Below are 23074 nucleotides of genomic sequence, written 5' to 3'. Positions count from 1 at the left end.
GCTGGTAAATCCCACGATAGTGGCTAGAAAAGGCTTAAATGTCAAGCTTTCCTAGCCCCCTTTAATAAGAAAAAAAAATTAGGTCGACGTCAAAATTACTAGCCTAACAATCCAGTATCCATTGCAGTCCACTTTTGTTGCCCTTCCAAAAATCAACGAATTGAGTTGAGTCATTTAATTAATGCTGTTAAATTTTAGTGTTTAACTAAAATGTTGTGGCCAAACGAATTTTGATTTGGTTGATTGTGAAGATGGATTTTTTAGTGTAACTTAAAAATGAACACTCCTAATCATGAGACTACATGATAGGATGGATTGGTTAAAAATGAACACTCCTAATCATGAGACTACATGATAGGATGGAAAATTTGGCTAACATTCCTCCTTTGTCTATCCAACTCGTAGTCTCCAAGTTTATGCTGTCCAAATGAAAAAGGTCTCCAAATTTATTTTGCTTTGCATTTTCCATTTAGCGAAAACTAGCTTCATTGTTTATTGTAAAATTTTAATAAAAAAATCATCGTTTAGACAACATGCACGATTTAAATTAAAATGCACAGCCGCAAGAATTTTGTAGCTAGAAATAAAAAAAAGCACTCACTCTAGCAACCGATGTCCCAAATTTGAATTTCTCTCTCAATTATAGCTAGAAATAAAAAAAAATAAAAAAAAATCACTGTCCATATTTCATTGATGCAAGCATGTGATAATATAGGCTTATGTATGATGAATTTCAAATGTTTATCTTATTATTTGGCATGAAAAACAGTTAAGTCGGTAAAAAAAAAAAACACGTGTGACAGACTTATAAATGATGAATTTTACATGTTTATCTAATTGTTTTAGCGCGAAAGACCGTTAAATTCGTTATCCATCCAAATTCAAATAATAGTTATTTTTTGTGACAGCCGTTATGAATATAAAGAACTTGTCATATAAACTTGGATTAGTTTCTATTATTATTGAACGTTTCCTAATCTTCCCCCAATTACTTCGTTTTTTTCAACATACAAATCACCTAGACAACACGTTACACACCCCATTGAACCCAACTCACGGTGTCTCCTGTCTCCATATAACACCCCCTCCCCCGTCGTCTCCCAACATCAAACAGGTACACAACTTTAGCTAACCTCGAATCGGTGCCTCAAACGATCCTCTCCAATAAGATCATCCCAGTCCCTTCCAACTTTTTTCAGTTCAATCCCGCCACCCTAAAAGCCAAAAACACAACCATGGACCGCCTCTCAAACCTCCCTAATCACATCCTCTCAGACATACTCTCCTTCGTGCCATTCAAAGAAGCGGCAAAAACCTCCACCTTGTCCAAGCATTGGCACCACCAATGGCAGTCAACCCGAAACCTCGACTTCAACCACCTTTACTTCGCCAACCGTGATTCTAACGGAGATGTCCAACTCCAACCACAAATCTTCATCGATTTCGTCCAACAATTTATTGCAAACAACAACAGTCCCATCATGGACAAACTGTCCCTCACATTTTCTCAGCCGGGAGACTTCCAAGAAACGGTGGAAAAATGCATCACATTTTCTGTCGACCGCAAAGTCAAACACCTGAAGCTTGATTTCTCCGACCCCACATGGGATGAGAACGACCTCGATGGCCTGGCACATCCAATGTTCGATTTGCCTCAGTCCTTTTACAACCATCAAGTTCTTGAATCCGTGACTCTCTTTTCTTGCAAATTTGACGTTTTCGGATTCAAGAATTTTGGGTTGCTGAAGAGCATTTCGTTGGGTTGGATCGAACTCAAAGTTTCTACTGTCAAGGCTTTGCTGGCCAACTGTGCGTGTCTCGAGAGTTTGAGCGTGAAGAGTTGCTGGGACATGGACAGCCTTTCTGTTTGTGGGAAGGACTTGAAGTTGTCAAGTTTGGTTGTTGAAAAGTGCCATTTTCTGGATCCGTCCTTTGAAATCGAGGCTCCAAATCTCAATTATATGAAGTATTGTGGCACTGTGGTTTTATTTACTGTGAATGGAACTAGCTTGGAGGAGGCAGACCTTGATTTTGGACCTGAGTTTGAATGTGACGAATCGTTGGGAGATTCTCTCTATCAATCATTCAATGGAATTTGCCCTACGAGGGCTTTGACCGTTTGCACTTACATGCCTCAGGTACTTCATTTCATTCTTCAACTTTTTAATTTTACATCTGTATAATATATGGTGATAACCCTAAACCCTAAATAGGAAAAAGCTATATAGTGTTCATCATTTACCTAAATAAGTTATCTTTGTGTTTGTGTGGAATTTGATTAAATTTTTGTAAGATTGCAACTTGGTCGAAGGAGAAAAGAGTGTCCCAAAATAAAATTATGACTTAAGGCTATAAATATAAAATCTTTTTTCTTTAACCTTGAGTATGCTTCTCTCCTAATTAATTAAAGGTTGGTTTTATAGTTAATTTTTGGATTTTGCAGGTTATTCCCATGGGAGAGGAACCAACTGGTATGGAACCAAGGTTGAATGTTACACACTTGACCTTAAGAACTGCCATGCACAACTATGAACAAGGTGGCATCCGGTTTTTCTTGAATAGTTGTCCTCGCTTGGAGACTCTTACAATCGACATAGACCGATCACGCAGAATATGCAATGTGAGTACTCGTTGACTAATTACTAACTAATCCTTTTAATTAACTGCTTAACACTAACTAATACTGTGTAATTCTTATGTTTGTTGCATCCATCTCTTCAGGAATATAGACCCCCATTCGAGGATAAGTTTGAGGATTTGTGGAGGAGCAGTGCGATAATTTTCCGGTGCATAACTCAAACTTTGAGGAAAGTTGAGATCAAGGGCTTCAAGGGGACGCCAAATGAAGTCTATGTGATGCTCTATCTTGTCAACCATGCTCGTGTGATGGAGAAGCTCACTGTGATCACCTCAAGTGAAGAAAGCAATAACCGCGGCCCAGAAACTTTTCGAAGTATAGCTGAGCAAGTGTACGGTTTTAGAAAAGGATCGGAGAATCTGGCCATAGAAATTGTTTAATGATTTAAATAATAGTCTTATAGATACTGACGTTCGAAGCTAACCTTTTTAATTCGAATATGTTGTGAACCCAAATAAAATATCAAAGATAGTGTCTACAATTTTTACTTGAGAGCAGTTGTGCTCAATCCGTGATGTCATTTTTATTCAATAATTGGTATCATGAAATTTGATTTGTAAACCCTAATTTGAAACATTGTGTGTGTTTGGAATTTTTTTCTTTTTGATACATATTTGAAGACCAAAAGCTCGAGCTCACAAAAAACTAGGCCTGGCAATTCCTGACACGACCCGATAACCCTACACGACACGACACGAAATTAACAGGTGTTCGGGTCGACACGATAACGAAACGGGTCGTTATCGGGTAACCCGATAAGCACCTGTTAAGATAACGGGTTTGTTCGGGTATACACGTGGGTAACACGATACACGATAAGCAGAATATTAATTTAATAATTTATAACCCTAAAAAAATACTATAATAATTATATATATATATATATATATATATATTAATCTAACAATTTTATACCCCTAAAAACTATAATAATTATATATATATGTATATATATTAAATTAACTATAATAATTATAATAATTATATATACTATAATAATTATACCCAAAATATTAACTATAATAATTATATATATATATATATATTAAATTTTATACCCCTAAAAACTATAATAATTATACATACAAAATAAATAGATTTAAATCTACTTAATAAATAAATATATATATACACACACACACACCATTGAACTTCATGGGATACGAATTATACGAAACTAATTTCAACGATCCAACCGTCAAACATGTTTGTATATACTTCGAGATCGCATACGCCAAAAATTGCAAAAAACAAACATTCAAAGAGCAAGTAACGGGACAAAACTTTTTGACGGTTATAAACGAAAAATCACGATTTAACGGTCATTTTAACTCCAATTTTGATGATTTTTTACAACCACACTCCTTGACCTTATATGAATACAATGATTGAATTCGATCTTCAATTTAAAATATTTACACTAGTGGATACCACAAAATCTTATGTTATACTTAATAAAAGTATGAATAAACTTTTAAGTATTAGTGAATCTATTGTTTTGATGGGATACTCATTCTACAAAACTAGTTTCAATGATCCAACCGTCAAACATGTTTGTATATACTTCAAGATCGCATACGCCAAAAATTGCAAAAAACAAACATTCAGAGATCAAGTAATGGGACAAAAGTTTTCGACGGTTATAAACGAAAAATCACGATTTAACGGTTATTTTAACTCCAATTTTGATGATTTTTTACAATTACACTCCTTGACCCTATATGAATACAAGTAATGAATTCGATCTTCAATTTAAAATATTTACACTAGTGGATACCACAAAATCTTATGTTATACTTAATAAAAGTATGAATAAACTATTAAGTATTAGTGAATCTATTGTTTTGATGGGATACTCATTCTACGAAACTAGTTTCAAAGATCCAACCGTCAAACATATTTGTATATACTTCGAGATCGCATACGTCAAAAATTACAAAAAACAAACATTCAGAGATCAATTAACGGGACAAAACTTTTCGACGGTTATAAAAAGAAAAATCACGATTTAACGGTCATTTTAACTCTGATTTTGATGATTTTTTGCAGCTACACTCCTTGACCTTATATAAATACAATGATTGAATTCGATCTTCAATTTAAAATATTTACACTAGTGGATATCATAAAATCTTATATTATACTTAATAAAAGTATGAATAAACTATTAAGTATTAGTGAATCTATTGTTTTGATGGGATACTCATTCTACGAAACTAGTTTCAATGATCCAACCGTCAAACATGTTTATATATACTTTGAGATCGCATACGCCAAAAATTGCAAAAAACAAACATTCAGAGATCAAGTAAAGAGACAAAACATTTCGACGGTTATAAACGAAAAATCACGATTTAACGGTCATTTTAACTCCGATTTTGATGATTTTTTACAACTACACTCCTTGACCCTATATGAATACAATGATTGAATTCGATCTTCAATTTAAAATATTTACACTAGTGGATAGTTATACTTAATAAAAGTATGAATAAACTCTTAAGTATTAGTGAATCTATTGTTTTGATGGGATACTCATTCTACGAAACTAGTTTCAATGATCCAACCGTCAAACATGTTTTTATATATTTCAAGATCGCATACACCAAAAATTGCAAAAAACAAACATTCAGAGAGCAAGTAACGGGACAAAACTTTTCGACGGTTATAAACGAAAAATCACGATTTAACGGTTAATTTAACTCCGATTTTGATGATTTTTTACAACTACACTCCTTGACCTTATATGAATAGAATGATTGAATTCGATCTTCAATTTAAAATATTTACACTAGTGGATACCACAAAATCTTATGTTATACTTAATAAAAGTATGAATAAACTCTTAAGTATTAGTGAATCTATTGTTTTAATAGGATACTCATTCTACGAAACTAGTTTCAATGATCCAACCGTCAAACATGTTTGTATATACTTCAAGATCGCATACGCCAAAAATTGCAAAAAACAAACATTCAGAGAGCAAGTAACGGGACAAAACGTTTCGACGGTTATAAACGAAAAATCACGATTTAACGGTTAATTTAACTCCGATTTTGATGATTTTTTACAATTACACTCCTTGACCTTATATGAATACAATGATTGAATTCGATCTTCAATTTAAAATATTTACACTAGTGGATACCACAAAATCTTATGTTATACTTAATAAAAGTATGAATAAACTATTAAGTATTAGTGAATCTATTGTTTTGATGGGATACTCATTCTATGAAACTAGTTTCAAAGATCCAACCGTCAAACATGTTTGTATATACTTCGAGATCGCATACGTCAAAAATTACAAAAAACAAACATTCAGAGATCAATTAATCGGACAAAACTTTTCGACGGTTATAAAAAGAAAAATCACGATTTAACGGTCATTTTAACTCTAATTTTGATGATTTTTTGCAGCTACACTCCTTGACCTTATATGAATACAATGATTGAATTCGATCTTCAATTTAAAATATTTACACTAGTGGATACCACAAAATCTTATGTTTATACTTAATAAAAGTATGGTATAGTACCATTGTTTTATTTTTTTTCATAATTATTTTGGTAAACTTCTCATAATTTGAATGATTTTTAATGTTTGGTTTTTCTATGCTTAGTTTATGTAGAAGATAGTTATGACGTGGAAAACCTTATTGAAAACATCATCAACATAACTCTTGAAGGCAATAGATCAAGCCAAAGTTCCAATGCAATTTCATGATGATCGATGTAAATCGAGGATTTTGTAAATTGAGGTTTAAACTTTTGAGAAAGATTTCACAACCTTGAAAACAAAAACTGTTTCATTTTGCATATCCTTGCACATTTAAAATTTGTAATAGATTAGTAGTGTATGTATTATTTTTTTATTAGGCTCTTATTTTCGAGTGTAGATGTAGTACTTAAACGACAAATGTGTTTTAATGTTTTGAAGTAATATTTATGTGGCAATGTGTGGTATGTGCAAATTTAAGAAAAAAAATATATTTTTCTTAACGGGTCATAACGGGTCATAACGGGTCGGGTCACTTTACCCAACGGGTAAAGTGACCCGACCTGTTAAGGACCCGTTAAGATAACGGGTGTGACACGACACGACCCGTTAAGATAACAGGTGTTACACGAAAACGACACGAACACGACTGACACGACCCGTTTGCCAGGCCTACAAAAAACGAGCCAAGATGAAAACGAACTTAGTACACTTTGAAGACTCTTGATCCATTGGGCAAAAGGTGGCATAATACGGATCAATGTTTTCCTTTACACGAAAATCTGCCTGGCAAAGTTACTTTACCTGTCTAAAGTTTTTGTTGCCTGAAGTCTCCAAAAAAAAAAAAAAACAAAATGTTGGACCATTTTTATCCAACCATTTTTTTTTTGTGGGATAAAGTTATTTTACCTGACAAAATTTAGTTCATCAGGCAAACTGTCGTGGGATAAATAGTAATTTCTCGTAGTGTAAACTCATCTTAAGGGGAATGTAGTTATCCATACAAATATGGATAATGCAGAAATATTAAATTTCTAGACTACATTTTGTAAACTCAATGCCATGAAAGTTGATGATTGAATTATTACTAAGTGTTGATTAACGTACTTATTTTTTGAGATGAAAAAGGTTTGGGCTAAGTTTGTTTTTACCAAAAATCATCTCATAACTTTAATGAAAATGGCTTAAACTTTAATGAAAATGACTTAAATTTTAATGAAAATGACAAAGTTTAATATAATATAAAATAAAATAGAAAAAAGTAATTAAAAACTGATGTGCGGGTTGCAACGCCTCCATCACGCACTGTAACATTCCACATTGCTCAGGGGAGTGGATATTGTAAGTCTTATATGTATATTCTCATCTCTACTTAGCACGATGCCTTTTGGGAGCTCATTGGCTTTGGGTTCCATCGGAATTCCGAAGTTAAGTGAGTTCTCGTGAGAGCAATCCCAAGATGGGTGACCCACTGGGAAGTTCTCGTGTAAGTTCCCAGAAACAAAACCTTAAGGGCGTTGTCGAGGCCCAAAGCAGACAATATCGTGTTACGATGGAGTCGAGCCCGAATGTGGTGGGGGCTCGAGCCGGGATGTGACACGCACTATTTCCGAAATTGAACGGTACTACATTGTTTTTGAAACTAAACGGTACTACACTATTTCTAAAAATGAATGGTACGACCCTAGTTCTAAAATTGAACACTTTCTAAAAATTGAACACTAATTATTTCTGAAACTAAATACGAGCATTACATTATTCTGAAATTGAAAATCAGTAATACACTATTTCTATTACTGAACATAGGCACTATTTTTTAAACTAAATACAAGTTGGCATGCACTGACTATTTCTTAAACTGAACATGGTATCTCTCTGGGAAGTCTAACGACCATTTTTCTCTCATCTTCTTAAATTTTCTCGGCACTTTCTCACCATCCAAACACCTTTTATTCTTCTAGGGTGTGCTTGTTGTACTGGACTATCTTAAACTGAATTGGCTTCAGGGACTAAGCTAGACTGACTTAGACTAACACTAAGCGGGACTGACTTAGTGAAACATTTGATGCAGTGTCGACCTAAAAAGAAAGATAATAACAAACTACAATATTATATTTTTTTAATTCATATCTAATAATATTATATTAATTAATTCTAACTTTTTTATTCTAATAAAACTCTCCCTCTCTCTGGAAGCCTTCATCTTTTTCTCCTTCTTTATCTCCCTTGTTCTCTCCATCCCACGCTCTCCTTCCCTTCCCTATTTTTTTCCAATTAATTGCCAATTTTTGTTTTCTGCAAAATGAAGAATCGAGCTTGGTTTTTCAGGTTTTTGTTCGGTGCAAGATTCCAACTAGAGAGAACTTTCCAAGTCCGTGGATTCAACCGGCCTGCAGCGATGCCTGGTGAGCTGATCGGCGATGAGTCGGGGCTTGTGGAGTCGGGGAAGTGAGAGATGGCAATGGCTTGGATTTCTTGGATTCATTTATGTCAAACCCAATATTGCAGACTTGAAGATCTTCTGAGATGGAGAAGAGGGAGGAGGAGAGAGAGAGAGTCAGAGAAAGAGAAGGCAAATTTTCGTTCAAGCCTGGGGCGAAGCGAAGCAACACGAGGTGAAGCGAAGAACAAAAACGGGACTACGAATCCCCTTGTTTTTGGTGGCTCTCGCTAAGCCCACCTAGCAAAGGATTTAGTCAGCACGAGTCCGACTTAATCCCATTAAACACAATCCCACTTTACACCAAACACAGAACTACTGATTCTAGCTAAGTAGCCACACTCTTCTTCAGTTGAAAAATGCGAACTGAGTTGTTTTGGCTGCCATACATGTCTTTGACAAACTCCCATAGGAGAAGGGAAGACTCTGAGTAGCTGAAAAGCTCAGACAGTTTTGGCTCCATGGAGTTAAGTAACCAGGACATGACCAGCTGATCAGTAGTATGTCATGTATCGTAAGTTGGTGAAGTGGATTATGGGGGCTCAGATCTTCCATTGATAAACCTTTAGCTTCGATCTTCCTCCTAGAGCAAGTGACACATCTCTTGACCAAGGAAGGTAGTTGAACTCGTTCAGTAGCACCGAGTAGAGTCGTTGATTTGGATTGTTCTCAACCCCTTGGGTTAAGTTTGGGGAGGAGGATGAGGCACTGTCGGCACTAAACACATTTTCTTCTGCCATCTCTATCGATGATGAGCAAATGAAGAAGTAAAAAAAAAAAAGAACAGAGTCAGGACCCTATGGTTCTTGCTCTAATACCATGTTGAGTTTTGGTTTCAATATTTGTTGTATATTTCATTATGGATGTTACAAAAGAGTGAAGGTAACTATTATAGAGAGCCAAAAGAAAGCTACAATAGATTGTAGGATAACTACACAAACACAATCCCAAAAATCTGCCCTAACAAGTGGAAAAGCAAAAACCAAATTACAAGTAAAGAAGCTTTTACAAGCAACTAAGAAAGGTTGATGTAAGGTGAATGACAAGCTATGGAAAGTGACTTTAGCCTATGACTTAGCTAAAGTGAGGATGACAATTCATACATACAACCCATCTATACAAACCGGTTTCAATAACCTAGAATTCAAATTATTAAACATCAACTCACAGTGGTACAAAATTGTCGTTCCTTATAAATAACCATCCAGCAAGAGAAACAATATTCATTCAGATTTCACTCCTCTATATTAGCATCCCTGATATGCGAGCCATAACCACAATTGGGTGCTTATTTCAATACCTAGTCCTGCAAAAATATTTTCAAGGTCTTTTATCAAGTAAACATTTTAAAATTGTGACGGATTGGTTAGCGTTGTTTGATGAGTCGATATTATACCATATATTTTACCCTATTCTTGGTTATAATTTATTGGTTATTTTGTGTGAATTTTGATACTTTGAATTATATTTCTAATGTAGGACATTCGATTTCCTCTTGAGCATAAAGTAATCAATTGAATTAATTTTGGAGTGATTCCCATTGGAGGATGTTCGTGGGTCTTTCAAGATAATTGTATCAAAGTTCTAGATTTTTCTACCAAACCATTTGATCGTGGCAATGAACTAAAGGTCTAGCGCGCAACTTTCCCAGATTGACATTTTTGGACGTTTTGGATATTTTAGAGGTCAAAATGACATATTTTGAGGAATATTCATTTTGAGAATTTGTAGGGACGTCTTCAGCTTTCAAAAGAGATGAGACCAAATCGGAGTTGATTTGGTCGGTCAGAAGTCTGATTGTCTGAGAAATCCAAATTTCAGTTCAAATAGGAAACCTTTTATTTGCTATTTTATTATGTTTCCTAGTTTTATTCTAAGACATTTTCTAGGTAGGGTTTTATTTTGTATTAGTATAAATAAGGCTATTTAGCCATTAGGGTTTAAAGAGGGAATGCACTATTTTGGAGAATTTGGCTTAGAGAGCTTTGACTATTCAAGTTTATTTTCAAGGTGTTTTCTTTCCATGTTCTTAATAATATTTTGTTTTATGATTGTTTGTCACTAATTCCTTTTGCTAGGTCGAGGCCACGAGCCTTATGTAGTTTCTTTTCAATTTACTTATGATATTGTGCATGCATGTTTTGAAATCATTGTTTTAAACTATCTAAGTGTCTTAGAGATTTACGACTATTAGGATATTTAGAAAAGTAATTTGGTGCAATTTTGGTTGAAAGGTTCCCTGAAATTGGCGTTGGCTTCTTGTGGTTAATAATTGTAATTTCACTTAAGATGATCACCACGTCTTAAGGGTTGCATGGTTTTTCAAAGGTTTTTCATGAAACTTAATGAATCTTTCATGTTCATATTTCATCCGAACGTCCGGACGGGTTGTATGTTAGATATACGTTCTATGTTGGAGGTTCCAAGTAGGATATATATTAGGAAAATCTAACCTTCAAAATATGCATGAGTAATTCATAAGTAATTGGAATAACTACGTAGGATTGTTAAGGTGAAAGCGGAAACGACCTTGCTTGAGCTGTTTATACTACAACTACCTTGTTATTTTGCAAGTATTTTTAAGTGTTTTTATCCTTACTTTTGCAAGTGGTAAAAATCCTATCAGTGTTCTTTGCACGCGCTTTAGTTAGGTTTTCTTTGTTTTTCAGCTTTTCTTTCTCATGTTCTTTTTTTTTTATTTGAGTATTCTCTAGTTCTTATTTCTACTAATTAATATAACCCTCTTTGTCAACCAAAAGAGGGTGAAAATACAAATTAGTCTTCTATCACACAAAAATGATGGGCAATAATGTAATTTCATATGTCCAAATTTTACTGTTTTTTATTAAGTCTCACCTACAGGTGATGTTAAAATACTGTATTTATAAAAAAAAACAAAAAAAAACCCATAAACAAAAACCTCCCACTCCTCCCACATTCTCTCTCTCTCCCTCTCTCCTTCTCATTTTCTAAAAAAATGTGTTTATATACACAAAGTGTGTAGGCAAATGCTAGTAATTAAATAAAATTGGGGGATGACTTTTGGTTAAAATTCAAAGTATTGAAACTATTTTCATTATTTTTTCTTATTATTTATTAGTAACACATAATTTAGTTTATGAATTTAGCCTACTCAGCATTACCCTAGATTTAGACGAGCAGCCTTTCCTATCCTGCAGAACAGTTAAACACGAAACATCAAATCCTTGAGCTTCTCCACGTTTTTGTAATAACTAATAACGCCTTTTCCACTTTCCCACATTCGCGAAGCTCTTCAGTACTATAATGAACAAAAACTGTGCTAGAACGACAAGAAAATCAAGGAAAACAAAAACACAAACCAAAGTGAAAGAAAGAGCTCCATCACATTTCTACAGGTCTAAGGAACTTGCATGTAAGTAGAAACCTTTACTAGTCTCCTCTTTAATGTTCTCTGTAAGAAAGAAAGTTAATTATCTGTTTCTACCATTTGATTAGTGAAAAAATATTAGAAACTATGTGTGATTACCATTTGATTAGTGGAAAATGGAATTGTGCACATATGCATGCATGCCTTCTCTTTAGCTGAAAATCGCAAGCTGAGCAATGGGTTAATGTATATCTCTTGCATGTCAGTGATCCATTGTTCCTTCATCTTCAGAAACCGTTTACTAATTTCTCTCTCACTCATCTCTCTCTCTCTCTCTCTCTCTCTCTCTCTCTCTCTCTCTCTCTCTCTATATATATATATATATATATATATACACACACACACACACATATCATAACTTACACCACATCAAGATGGGGTTTTGTGAAATGGATTCATGGGCTAATAATTTGCATGGCTGAGATAATTGATGCAGATAAGGGGGAAGCAAGTTCATGTGGGAGATCAAGTGAGAGTGAGAGGAGATGATGAAAGTTACAGACAATAAGGAGATTACAGAAACTAAAAGCTTAACTGATGTTTTTTCTTGTCACTAGAGGATATTTTGAATGAGAACCTTTATGAGAACAAGGTATTTTCTCTATCTCTCATTGTGAATGTCGTCATTCTCCTTTGGTGTTCTTAATTTTTGGGGTTTCAATTTAGGTCAAAATATTTTTGGTCCTGACAAAATTTGAAGAGAAGCAGCTTTTATTTCATTTTTTTTAATGTTTAGAAGCAATTACCACCAAAAATTGGTTTCTTGAACTGGTTATTGAACTGCTTATAACCAGTTCACGCAGTAAAGATTTTGGTCTTCAAGCCTATTAAAAAGGACTTCATAAATTTGATTCCTTTAAGGTTTTCTGAGAAAGTGAGAATGGCTCGTTGTTATTTGGGTAATTTGATTACATATTTTCATGAAAAAAATTGCCAATCCGAGATATGTTTTCTACGAATGTATTTATACTTTTTTTTGTTTTAGTTTTTGTGGGAGTATTACATACTCATTACACATATTTTCATAAACACGAAGTCTTAAAACTAACTATTACTAAACATTCATATTTTAATTGAATAACTAGTATATAGTCACGCACAACGTGTGAATTTTTTTACTTATGCTTTTAAAACTGAAGAAGAGAGGAAGAGAGTGAGAGAGGAGGTGGGAGTCGGGAGAGAGTGAGAAAGGTTTGTTTTTATTTTTTTATTTTTTTAATTAGAGATAATAAAATCACTTGTAGGTGATGCTTAAACAAAATACAGCAAAATTTTATTTTGTGAAATTACGTTACTGTCCTTAACTCTTTTGTTGTGATAGAAAACAAAAATTGCTTTTCACCCTCTTTTAGTTGACAAAGAGGGTTTTTATTAATATGTAGTTTAGATTCAAGTTTTGTTTCATGTGTCGGCTTACCCAGCTTCTTGACGATCTTTTGTTCTCACAATTTTTTAGCGTTCCTTGATTATTAGAATCCTTTATTGGAGATTTACAATACAAACATTTTGAATATTTTGGAGAATTCCATTGATCAATAACAACAACAACAACAAAAACCTTATCCTACCAAATGGGGTCGGGAACTTCATTGATCAATCTAGTGACTTAATCTCAATCTGCACCAAAATCTCACCCCAATTCTCATTTTTCTCATAGCATGCTCTAAGTAACCAAATTCCCTTGTGACATAGTGTGGTTAACCTTTCTGGCTTCCAAGGATTGTCATTTGTCATGTCTCCATGACATGTTATGTGTAATGTATTGATATATAGTGCAGTGACTAATAATTCCCACACTCCTTATCCCCTTTAAAGTACTTCTAATGGATCTTTTATTTTTCTAGGTCCAAAAAATTCCCGCGTCATTTCGGTGCGTGCAACATTATTTCGGGTCTTATGTGTTTCCTTTATTGGAAGAAACTAGAGCACAACTGCGCTCAAGTATGCAAAATTTGCAGAGAGTACCTTTTGCTGAAGTAATTGACTTTAGTAAGTTCGAGCGAGATGCAACAAAATTATATTATGTGAAGGTTGATAAATGGCAAAGTAGGTTCAGCGGTGGGGAACCATACAGAGTTCTGCCTGGAGATAATTTTGTTTTAGCGGATTTTAAGACAGAATCTGTTTGTGATTTACAAAGGGTAGGGAGGTCATGGGGCATTGTCACAGTCACTAAGAAAGCCTCAGAAAAAGTAAACGAGGACAATGGCAGTTCGGGCTTTCTTGGCCGATAGACACATAACAGAAGAATCTGGAAATCGTTGCACATGTGCAGAAATCTGAAGATCATCAATGAAGTTCTATGCACTGGTTCTATGGTAAGTTTTGTTGTGCTAGGATAGCACCAAACCTTTTAGGAACTAACTCAAACTAACCCACAGGAAATATATCAAATGAAATGCAAGAACAAAATATTAAAGACACCAAGATTTTAACGAGGTTCCTCAATAGTTAGTGTAACTGGAGTACGTCCTCGGAGCAGTAGGAGCTCATCCAATAATCCACTATCAATCAAATGAAAGTTTACAAAGTGTTGGCAAGCTCACAACCCAAAACCCCAATACAACCAATAGCTCTCACACACCAAAGAAACAAATAGAGAGAAATATAATGAATAATTTCTTCTCTATACGAAGCTCAAAGCTAATACACAAATACAACTTTGATTGAGTGAGAACTAACCAAGAAAGAAAATCACCCTTCTTTCTTATATGGGAGCTGCGTACCTCACTTCTTCTTTATATTGCTCCCTCCTTTTTTTCTTCTTCCATATGACTGCCTTTTTTTTTTCACACCAAAAGGCAGCTGTTGCTGCTAGTTAAAAACCCTAGGAGTCCTGTGACTTCTCACATGGACCAAAGAAAAAACTTTAGACAAAGTGCACTTTTTCTTTTACCCAAAACAAGGAAGAAACATAATCATGTTGTCCTTTTTTTTTCTTTTGATTTGTTTAATAGTCAAAAGCTTTTTTTGTTTTGTTCTCCACTTGGCCACTTGGCCACTTATTCAACAATCTCCACCTTGGCCAAGTTCCGAAAAACGCTATGATAAGCCAACCAACACAATTAACACACAACATCACTCCCAAACACTAGCAAGAGAACAACTCATACCGAGCCAAATGCTCCAAAACTCCTACTGCTCAACGCCTTCTTTATATAGGCAAAATGTGAGCCAAGTTCAAACAATGAACAAACTTGGCTACACCAACAACCTTAGTCAACATATCAGCGGGGTTGTCTTTAGTTGAAATCTTCTGGAGAATGATTTCTCCTTCACCAACAACTTCACGAACAAAGTGATAACGCACATCTATGTGCTTGGTCCTCGCATGATGAACCTGATACTTAGCCAAATAAATGGCACTCTGACTATCACAATGTACCTCCACCTGCTTTTGATCAACCCCCAAATCTCTATTCAGCCTATGTATCCAAATGGCCTCCTTTATAGCTTCAGCAACTGCCATATATTCAGCCTCTGTAGTAGACAAGGCAATAGACGACTGCAAAATGGACCTCCAACAAACTGGTCCTTTAGCCATAGTAAACACATAGCCTGTAGTAGACTTCCTTCCATCCAGATCACCTGCATAATCTGAATCAACATAACCAACTGCAAAATGACCAATACCAGAGTCATCCATCTCAAAGCATAAACTAACATCTCGAGTACCATGGAGATATCTCAATATCCACTTAGCTACTTGCCAATGCTCTTTACCTGGATTATGCATATATCGACTCACCATGCCAACTGCATGAGCAATATCCGGTCTAGAGCATACCATTGCATACATCAAACTACCAACCAAATTTGCATATGGTATATTTTTCATTTGCAGCTTCTCTTTATCAGTTTTAGGACACTGTAGAGAACTCAATTTAAAATGAGGAGCCAAAGGGGTACTAACCGGTTTGGTTGAATCATGAACTCCAAACTTCCGAATCAACTTCTCAAGGCATTGTCTTTGATTCAAACTGACCAAAACCTTCTCTCTATCTCTAGTGATCTCCATGCCAAGGATCTTCTTCGCTTCACCAAGATCCTTCATCTCAAACTCATTCTTCATTTGCTTCTTCAATTTCTCAATCTCTTCGACATTCTTTGAGGCAATCAACATATCATCAACATATATCAACAAATAAATGAAAGACCCATCTTGCAACTTCTTGAAGTACACACAATGATCATATTGACTTCTAGAATAATTTTGGCCTCTCATAAATTTATCAAACCTTAAATACCATTGCCTTAGAGATTGCTTCAAGCCATATAGTGATTTCTTCAATTTGCAAAACAAGTTCTCCTTCCCTTTCACTATATACGCATCCAGTTGACACATATAAATCTCTTCATTCAAATCACCATGTAGGAAAGTCGTCTTCACATCAAGTTGCACAAGCTCAAGATCATACTGTGCAACAAGAGCTAACATAATGCGAATTGAGGAGTGCTTCACAATCGGAGAAAAGATTTCATTGTAGTCAATGCCCTCATTTTGTGCATACCCTTTAGCAACTAATCTTGCTTTGAATCTCACATTGCTTTTCTCATCAGCATCTTCCTTCTTGGCATACACCCATTTGCAACCGATAGCTTTCTTGCCCTTAGGCAATTTAGCTAACTCCCAAGTCTTGTTCTTCAAGAGAGAATTCATCTCATCACCCATGGCATTGCACCACCTCTCATTCTCCTCACTCTCAATGGCTTCCTCGAAATTGGATGGAATCTTATCAGTGATAATAGGAAGAGCAAAAGAAACATAGTCACTATACCGAGCTGGCTTGGTAATTTGTCTCTTTCCTCTGTTCTTGGCAATAGACTCTTGAGGTGAAACTTGCTCTTCAACTTGAATAGAATCTTCAAGTTCAACTTCTTCAACATCCTCATGGTCTCCAACTTCTTCACTTGTAGTGGCTTCGACATCAGTGGAAATATGATTTGAAGTACCAGAGGCAACTTTCTCAAGCTCCACCTGTTGGACATCTTTCATATTCTTCTCAGAGATTTTGTACATACTTTCTTCATCAAATGTCACATCTCTGCTGATTACAAGTTTTTTCATCTCTGGGCACCACAACCTGTAACCTTTGACACCACTACTAAAACCAAGAAAGATAGCATTTTTGGCTCTAGGATCAAATTTATTTTCAGTCACATGAAAATAAGCAGGTGAACCAAAAATACGGATATAGTCATAATCAGAAGAAGGTTTTCCAGTCCATACCTCCATTGGTGTCTTACCCTGAACAGCAGCTGAGGGTAACCGGTTGATGATGTGACATGCATAATTAACTGCCTCTGCCCAAAATGACTTGCTTAAACCCGACTGAGACAACATACATCTAACCTTCTCAAGCAAGGTTCGATTCAATCTTTCTGTAACTCCATTTTGTTGTGAAGTTCCCCGAACACTGAAATGTCTCACAATTCCTTCCTCTTTGCAAACTTTAAAGAAAGGATCGGATGTGTATTCACCACCATTATCCGATCTCAAAATCTTAATCTTTCTCCCAGTCTGGTTCTCAACCATTTTCTTCCAACCCAAGAAAATGCTTAACACCTCACTCTTGTGCTTCATAGTGTAGACCCAAGACCTTCTTGAATAATCATCAACAAAGGTCACGAACCAATGTCTACCACTTAAAGAGGGAGTCTTTGTAGGACCCCAAACATCCGAATGCACATAATCAAGAATGCCCTTTGTCTGATGTACATCAGTACCAAACTTCACTCTAGTTTGCTTCCCCAAGACACAATGCTCGCAGAAATCAAGCCTACAAGTCGTGGCACCTTTTAGAAGACCTTTTTTCACAAGCCCTTGTAGAGCTTTCTCACCGGCATGGCCTAATCTCATATGCCGCAGTCTAGTAGTATCTGAATCAGATGTGCCCATATTTTCAGAGACTACAGATGCTTTACCTGTCACAGTGCTTCCCTGCAATAAATACAAATGGCCACATCTAGGAGCTTTCATCACAATAAGTGCACCATAAGTAACTTTCAATGTCTGTCCATCTGAATGAAACCTGAAACCCTTGGATTCCAAAGTACCCAAAGAAATAAGATTTTTCTTCAAATTTGTTACATACCGAACACCTATTAACTCTTTAACCATGCCATCATGCAACTTCAAACGAACTGTACCAATCCCTTTTGTTGTGCAAGGATTGTCATCTCCCATGAACACAACGCCACCATCAAACTCTTTTAAGCTTGAAAACCAATCCTTGTGAGGAGTCATATGATGAGTACAACCCGTATCCAACACCCACTTAGTAGCACAATCAAATGATGAGGAAGTGGTTAAAGCAAAATCAGAAAAATCTATTTCAACCTCAGCAACATTAGCTTCAGAACTTTCTTTGCCTTTGGTCTTCAATCTAGGACAATCTTTCTTCCAATGGCCCTTATTACAACAAAAGGCACATTCATCCATTTCCAAAGGTTTTCTACCTTTAGAGTTTCCTCTAGGTCGAGACTGTGATTTTTTCCTACTAGAAGATGATATTCTCTCCGATGATCTACCTCTAACAAATAAAGCTTCAGAGGTACTATTATGATATTTATCTCAATGCCTCATTTCATAATTCATCAAGGCATTTGACACATCTTCAAATTTCACAGTTTCTTTACCATGCATAATAGTGGTAACAAAATGCTCATAAGAGTCCGACAATGAATTCAACAATATTAAGGCCTTATCTTCATCCTTAATATCCTCATCTAAATTTAACAAGTCGGCAATCAACTTATTAAAATCATCAAGATGTCTAATCATTTTTGTACCTTCTTTGTATTGGAAGCGGTAGAGCTTTTTCTTCAAGTGTAGCCAGTTCTCTGCACTCATTGTCATATACTTGTCTTCCAATTTTTGCCACAACACACTTGCTAATGTCTCCCGCATCACAAAATACTTCTGAGTTTTTGCAAGGCACAACCGAATTGAAGAGCAAGCCCACAAATTTAATTTCTCCCATTCCGGCTTCGACATAGCTTCCGGCTTCTCTCCCAAAGCGGCAAGTAGATCTTGTTGAGCCAACACATCTTTGACCTCACATTGCCACATCCCGAAGTTGTTTGTGCCATCAAACTTTTCCACTTCGAACTTTGCATTTTGCACCGTAGTTCTTGCAAACCCGGAGCTGCTTCCAAAAGGATTTTCATCTTGCCCGTCTGACATCTTTGGCAACTAGACAGTACCCAAGAGCAACCAGTGCTCTGATACCAATTGTTGTGCTAGGATAGCACCAAACCTTTTAGGAACCAACTCAAGCTAACCCACAGGAAATATATCAAATGAAATGCAAGAACAAAATATTAAAGACACCAAGATTTTAACGAGGTTCCTCAACAGTCAGTGTAACTGGAGTACGTCATCGGAGCAGTAGGAGCTCACCCAATAATCCACTATAAACCAAATGGAAGTTTACAAAGTGTTGGCAAGCTCACAACCCAAAACCCCAATACAACCAATAGCTCTCACACACCAAAGAAACAAATAGAGAGAAATATAATGAATAATTTCTTCTCTATACGAAGCTCAAAGCTAATACACAAATACAACTTTGATTGAGTGAGAACTAACCAAGAAAGAAAATCACCCTTCTTTCTTATATGGGAGCTGCGTACCTCACTTCTTCTTTATACTGCTCCCTCCTGCTTTCTTCTTCCATATGACTGCCTTTTTTTTTTCACACCAAAAGGCAGCTGTTGCTGCTAGTTAAAAACCCTAGGAGTTCCGTAACTTCTCACATGGACCAAAGAAAAAACTTTAGACAAAGTGCACTTTTCTTTTCCCCAAAACAAGGAAGAAACATAATCATGTTGTCCTTTTTTTTTCTTTTGATTTGTTTAATAGCCAAAAGCTTTTTTTGTTTTGTTCTCCACTTGGCCACTTGGCCACTTATTCAACAAGTTTCTTAACATAAATGCTGTAATTTTTTGTTTACCTATCACATTCTTCTATTTATTCTTTGCCCCAACAATATGATGCATAACAGAATAATTTAAATGTGTTAATATCAGTGTTATATTCCGAGACATAATTATTGTTGAAACATCCAACATAAAATATTATGCTTGATAACAGGATATGAAAAACTATGATCTTTGTTCTGCAAGGAATGAGGACAGCCCTAACGAAAAGTTGATTGAAAGTTTGTGTTCTGAGCTGAATGAGTCTCAAACTAGATCAGTTCGGGCTTGTATTCGTAGTCTGTATATTGCCAACTCTTCTGTGGAACTTATTCAGGGTCCAGCTGGTACGGGAAAAACAAAAACAATCGCTACTTTGCTTTTTACACTGTTAAGAATGAGATGCAGGACTCTGACTTGTGCCCCAACAGAGGTTGCAATTATGGAAGTGGCTTCCATCTTTATGAAGATAGTGAATGGTGCAAAATCCAATGCTTTGTTTTGTCCGTTGGGAGAAATTCTTCTATTTGGGAATGAAGAGCGTTGGAAAGTTAGTCCAGAAATTGAAGAAATATGTTTAGATTACCATGTTGAAAGGCTTGCCAAATGCTTAGGACCAGAAGAGACTGGTTGGAGGCATTGCTTTGCTTCGATGATATATAGGTTTTCTTGAAGGTTGTGTTTCTCTGTACCACTACCACATTTCCTCAAAAAATGAGTCCACCAGAGAGAAAGAACAGGAAAATACTACTAGTGAAATCGAAGAGAAAGAGAGCACAAGTGACGATGAAGTTAGCAAGGGGAAGTGCAAATCATTTCTTTAAATTTTCATTGAAATATTTGTTTCTACTGCATCACCACTGAGGGATTGTATCTTTGTCTTCTGTACCCATCTATCGACAAGTCACATTTTGCTACAAAATTTCCAAAACATGTCAGCGCTTATTTCCTCACTTGATTCTTTTGAATCATTGTTGCGTGATGGTAATGTTATATCTGAAGAACTGGAAAACCTTTCCTCCTGTCAGCAAGTTGCTGAAGATTTGTACATCCCGGAAGTTGCTGAGACAATGGATTACAAATCACTTCAACTTTGCATGAGGAGAAGCGAGTGCCTTTCTGTTCTGAAAGTGCCAATGGTGCCTCCAAACATTTTGTTTATCGAAGAAGCTGCACAGGTGAAAGAGTGTGAGCTCACCATACCGTTGCAACTTCAGGGTGTCAAGCATGCTATTCTTGTGGGTGTTGAATACCAGTTACCTGCTATAGTTAAAAGTAATGTATGTTAATGTTACTCATTCGTTTATTTCTATATACATCTATTTTTGTTCCGTACCTGTTATTTTTATGTATTCAATATCTATTTTCTTACCTTCTGTAGGTATCTGATGGAGCTGGCTTTTCAAGAAGCTTGTTGAGAGGCTAAGCTCTTTGGGTCACCCAAAACACATACTGGATATGCAATACAGAATGCAACCGTCCGTAAGTTTGTTTCTAAATTATAAATTTTATCATAATCAGATAATGGATACTCCAAATGTAAAGAGAAGCTGCTATGAGAAAAGATTTCTTCCGGCGACAATGTATGGTCGTTATTCTTTTATAAATGTAATTGGTGGTCAAGCGGAAAAGGAAGGTGATAAACATAATCGGAAGAACATTGTCGAGGTGGCAATTGTTATGAAAATATTGCGGTATCTGTTCAAAGGTATGCCTAAATGGACAATCATTTTCATTTTCTCATCTCAAAAGTTTTGATTTTCAGTATAATTCATATTCGCATCACATCTAAGACAAAAGAAAACATCTCAGGGTCTGTAGTTGCGGATGTGACTGTATGCAACACATCTGTGGTTTCCCTCTAAGGAACATTTTTTCCGTTTCCTAAAGACATTGTAGCATAGCTAGGTGTAGCTGTAATTTTGGATTCCTAATAGTCGAGCTGCATGAAGTTATATTGAAAGTTTATATTCTCTTGGTAAAATTGAAATTTTCATTGAACTTGTAGACGGTTTATAATGTCTTAGTAAAACTTGACTATGTTTTCCATGGAAATTTTATATCTTTGTTCAGCCTCACTATAAACCCTTTGTCTATACTTATATGCAGAATGGATACGTTCGAAAAAAAAAACTTTGTATCGGTGTTACGTCTCCCTACGCTGACCAAGTAGTTGTAATTCGGGACAAAATTGGAAATAGGTATGATAAACTTGATGGTTTCATAGTGAAGGTGAAGATGGTTGACGATTACCCGGGAGGGGAGGAGGACAATGTGCTTTGGATCTCGAGTTCTTTCCATAAACATGTGAATGTGCTTGCAGAAGCTTTCGAAAAGATTGATAATACTTATGTGATTGCGAGCTTTGGGGCTGATTGTTCAAGCTTGTTATGGTCGGATGCAATATTTATCGACATGAAGGTCGAACACTGCAGAAAAGGGACACTGAGAAAACTGTTTCGGAAACTATCTGCTGTACAGGCTGCTGCACAAGGTTAGTTTGGAGCTATTGAAGCAGAGGCAGTGAATCTGAGGGAAATAGCAGCTGCGGGAAAGGGCCTTAAGATCTTAATTTAATCCACTGTTATTTAAGATGTTGATAAATGTTTGTTTTGAGGATGGAGTTGCTTGCTCTTTAGTATGGAGCGTCACTTGGATTGTAGAAGCTATAACATTTTCTACTTCATTTTGTACCAAGAAAAGTATTTAGTGAAGATTTCTTCTGCAATCAAGTAAAAATAAATAAAAATTAGCTAGGTTGAAATTGCTATATGAGCAATAAACATTAAATAACTTCAACTATGGGAATGTGGATTCGAACTTGAATGTACAAAGCGATTACATTGCTCTAGCCTGTTTATTTAAACTCAATTTAGCTAATAAACTCATATCTGCAATTGTTGAAGGTTCAGAAATCCAACAAATGTTCTTATATATTAACAAAAAATGCTACTAGGAAGAAAATTATTAAGGTCTCATTTCCAAAGATAAAATTGCATTTTGGGGTTTAATTATTTTGTCTTATTCTTCTCTGGGAGGCAATATATACTCAAATTATATAGTTGATTAGGGATGCAAGAAAATTCCTCACAACAAGGAAATCCTAACTAATAAGGGAATTATAATTAAATAATAATTAAAATAGTTGAGTTAGGCCAACATCCAATG

General features: G+C 35.7%; 1 protein-coding gene and 1 pseudogene across 1 annotated transcript; both read left to right on the top strand.

Annotated features, from left to right (window-relative positions):
- Positions 1–1235: 1235 nt before the first annotated feature.
- Positions 1236–3018, top strand: LOC126590390 (putative F-box protein At3g29830). The gene is made up of 3 exons (XM_050255858.1): positions 1236–2138; positions 2444–2620; positions 2722–3018. Exons 1-3 carry the CDS (start codon positions 1236–1238, stop codon positions 3016–3018), a joined length of 1377 nt encoding a protein of 458 aa, XP_050111815.1.
- A 10911-nt stretch (positions 3019–13929) lies between these two features.
- LOC126590389 (uncharacterized) lies at positions 13930–22405 on the top strand (annotated as a pseudogene).
- The last annotated feature ends 669 nt before the right edge of the window (positions 22406–23074 follow it).

The sequence above is a fragment of the Malus sylvestris genome, chromosome 11 (genome assembly GCF_916048215.2).
Source record: "Malus sylvestris chromosome 11, drMalSylv7.2, whole genome shotgun sequence".
Classification (NCBI taxonomy): domain Eukaryota; kingdom Viridiplantae; phylum Streptophyta; class Magnoliopsida; order Rosales; family Rosaceae; genus Malus; species Malus sylvestris.
This window is presented reverse-complemented; position numbering and strand designations above follow the sequence as displayed.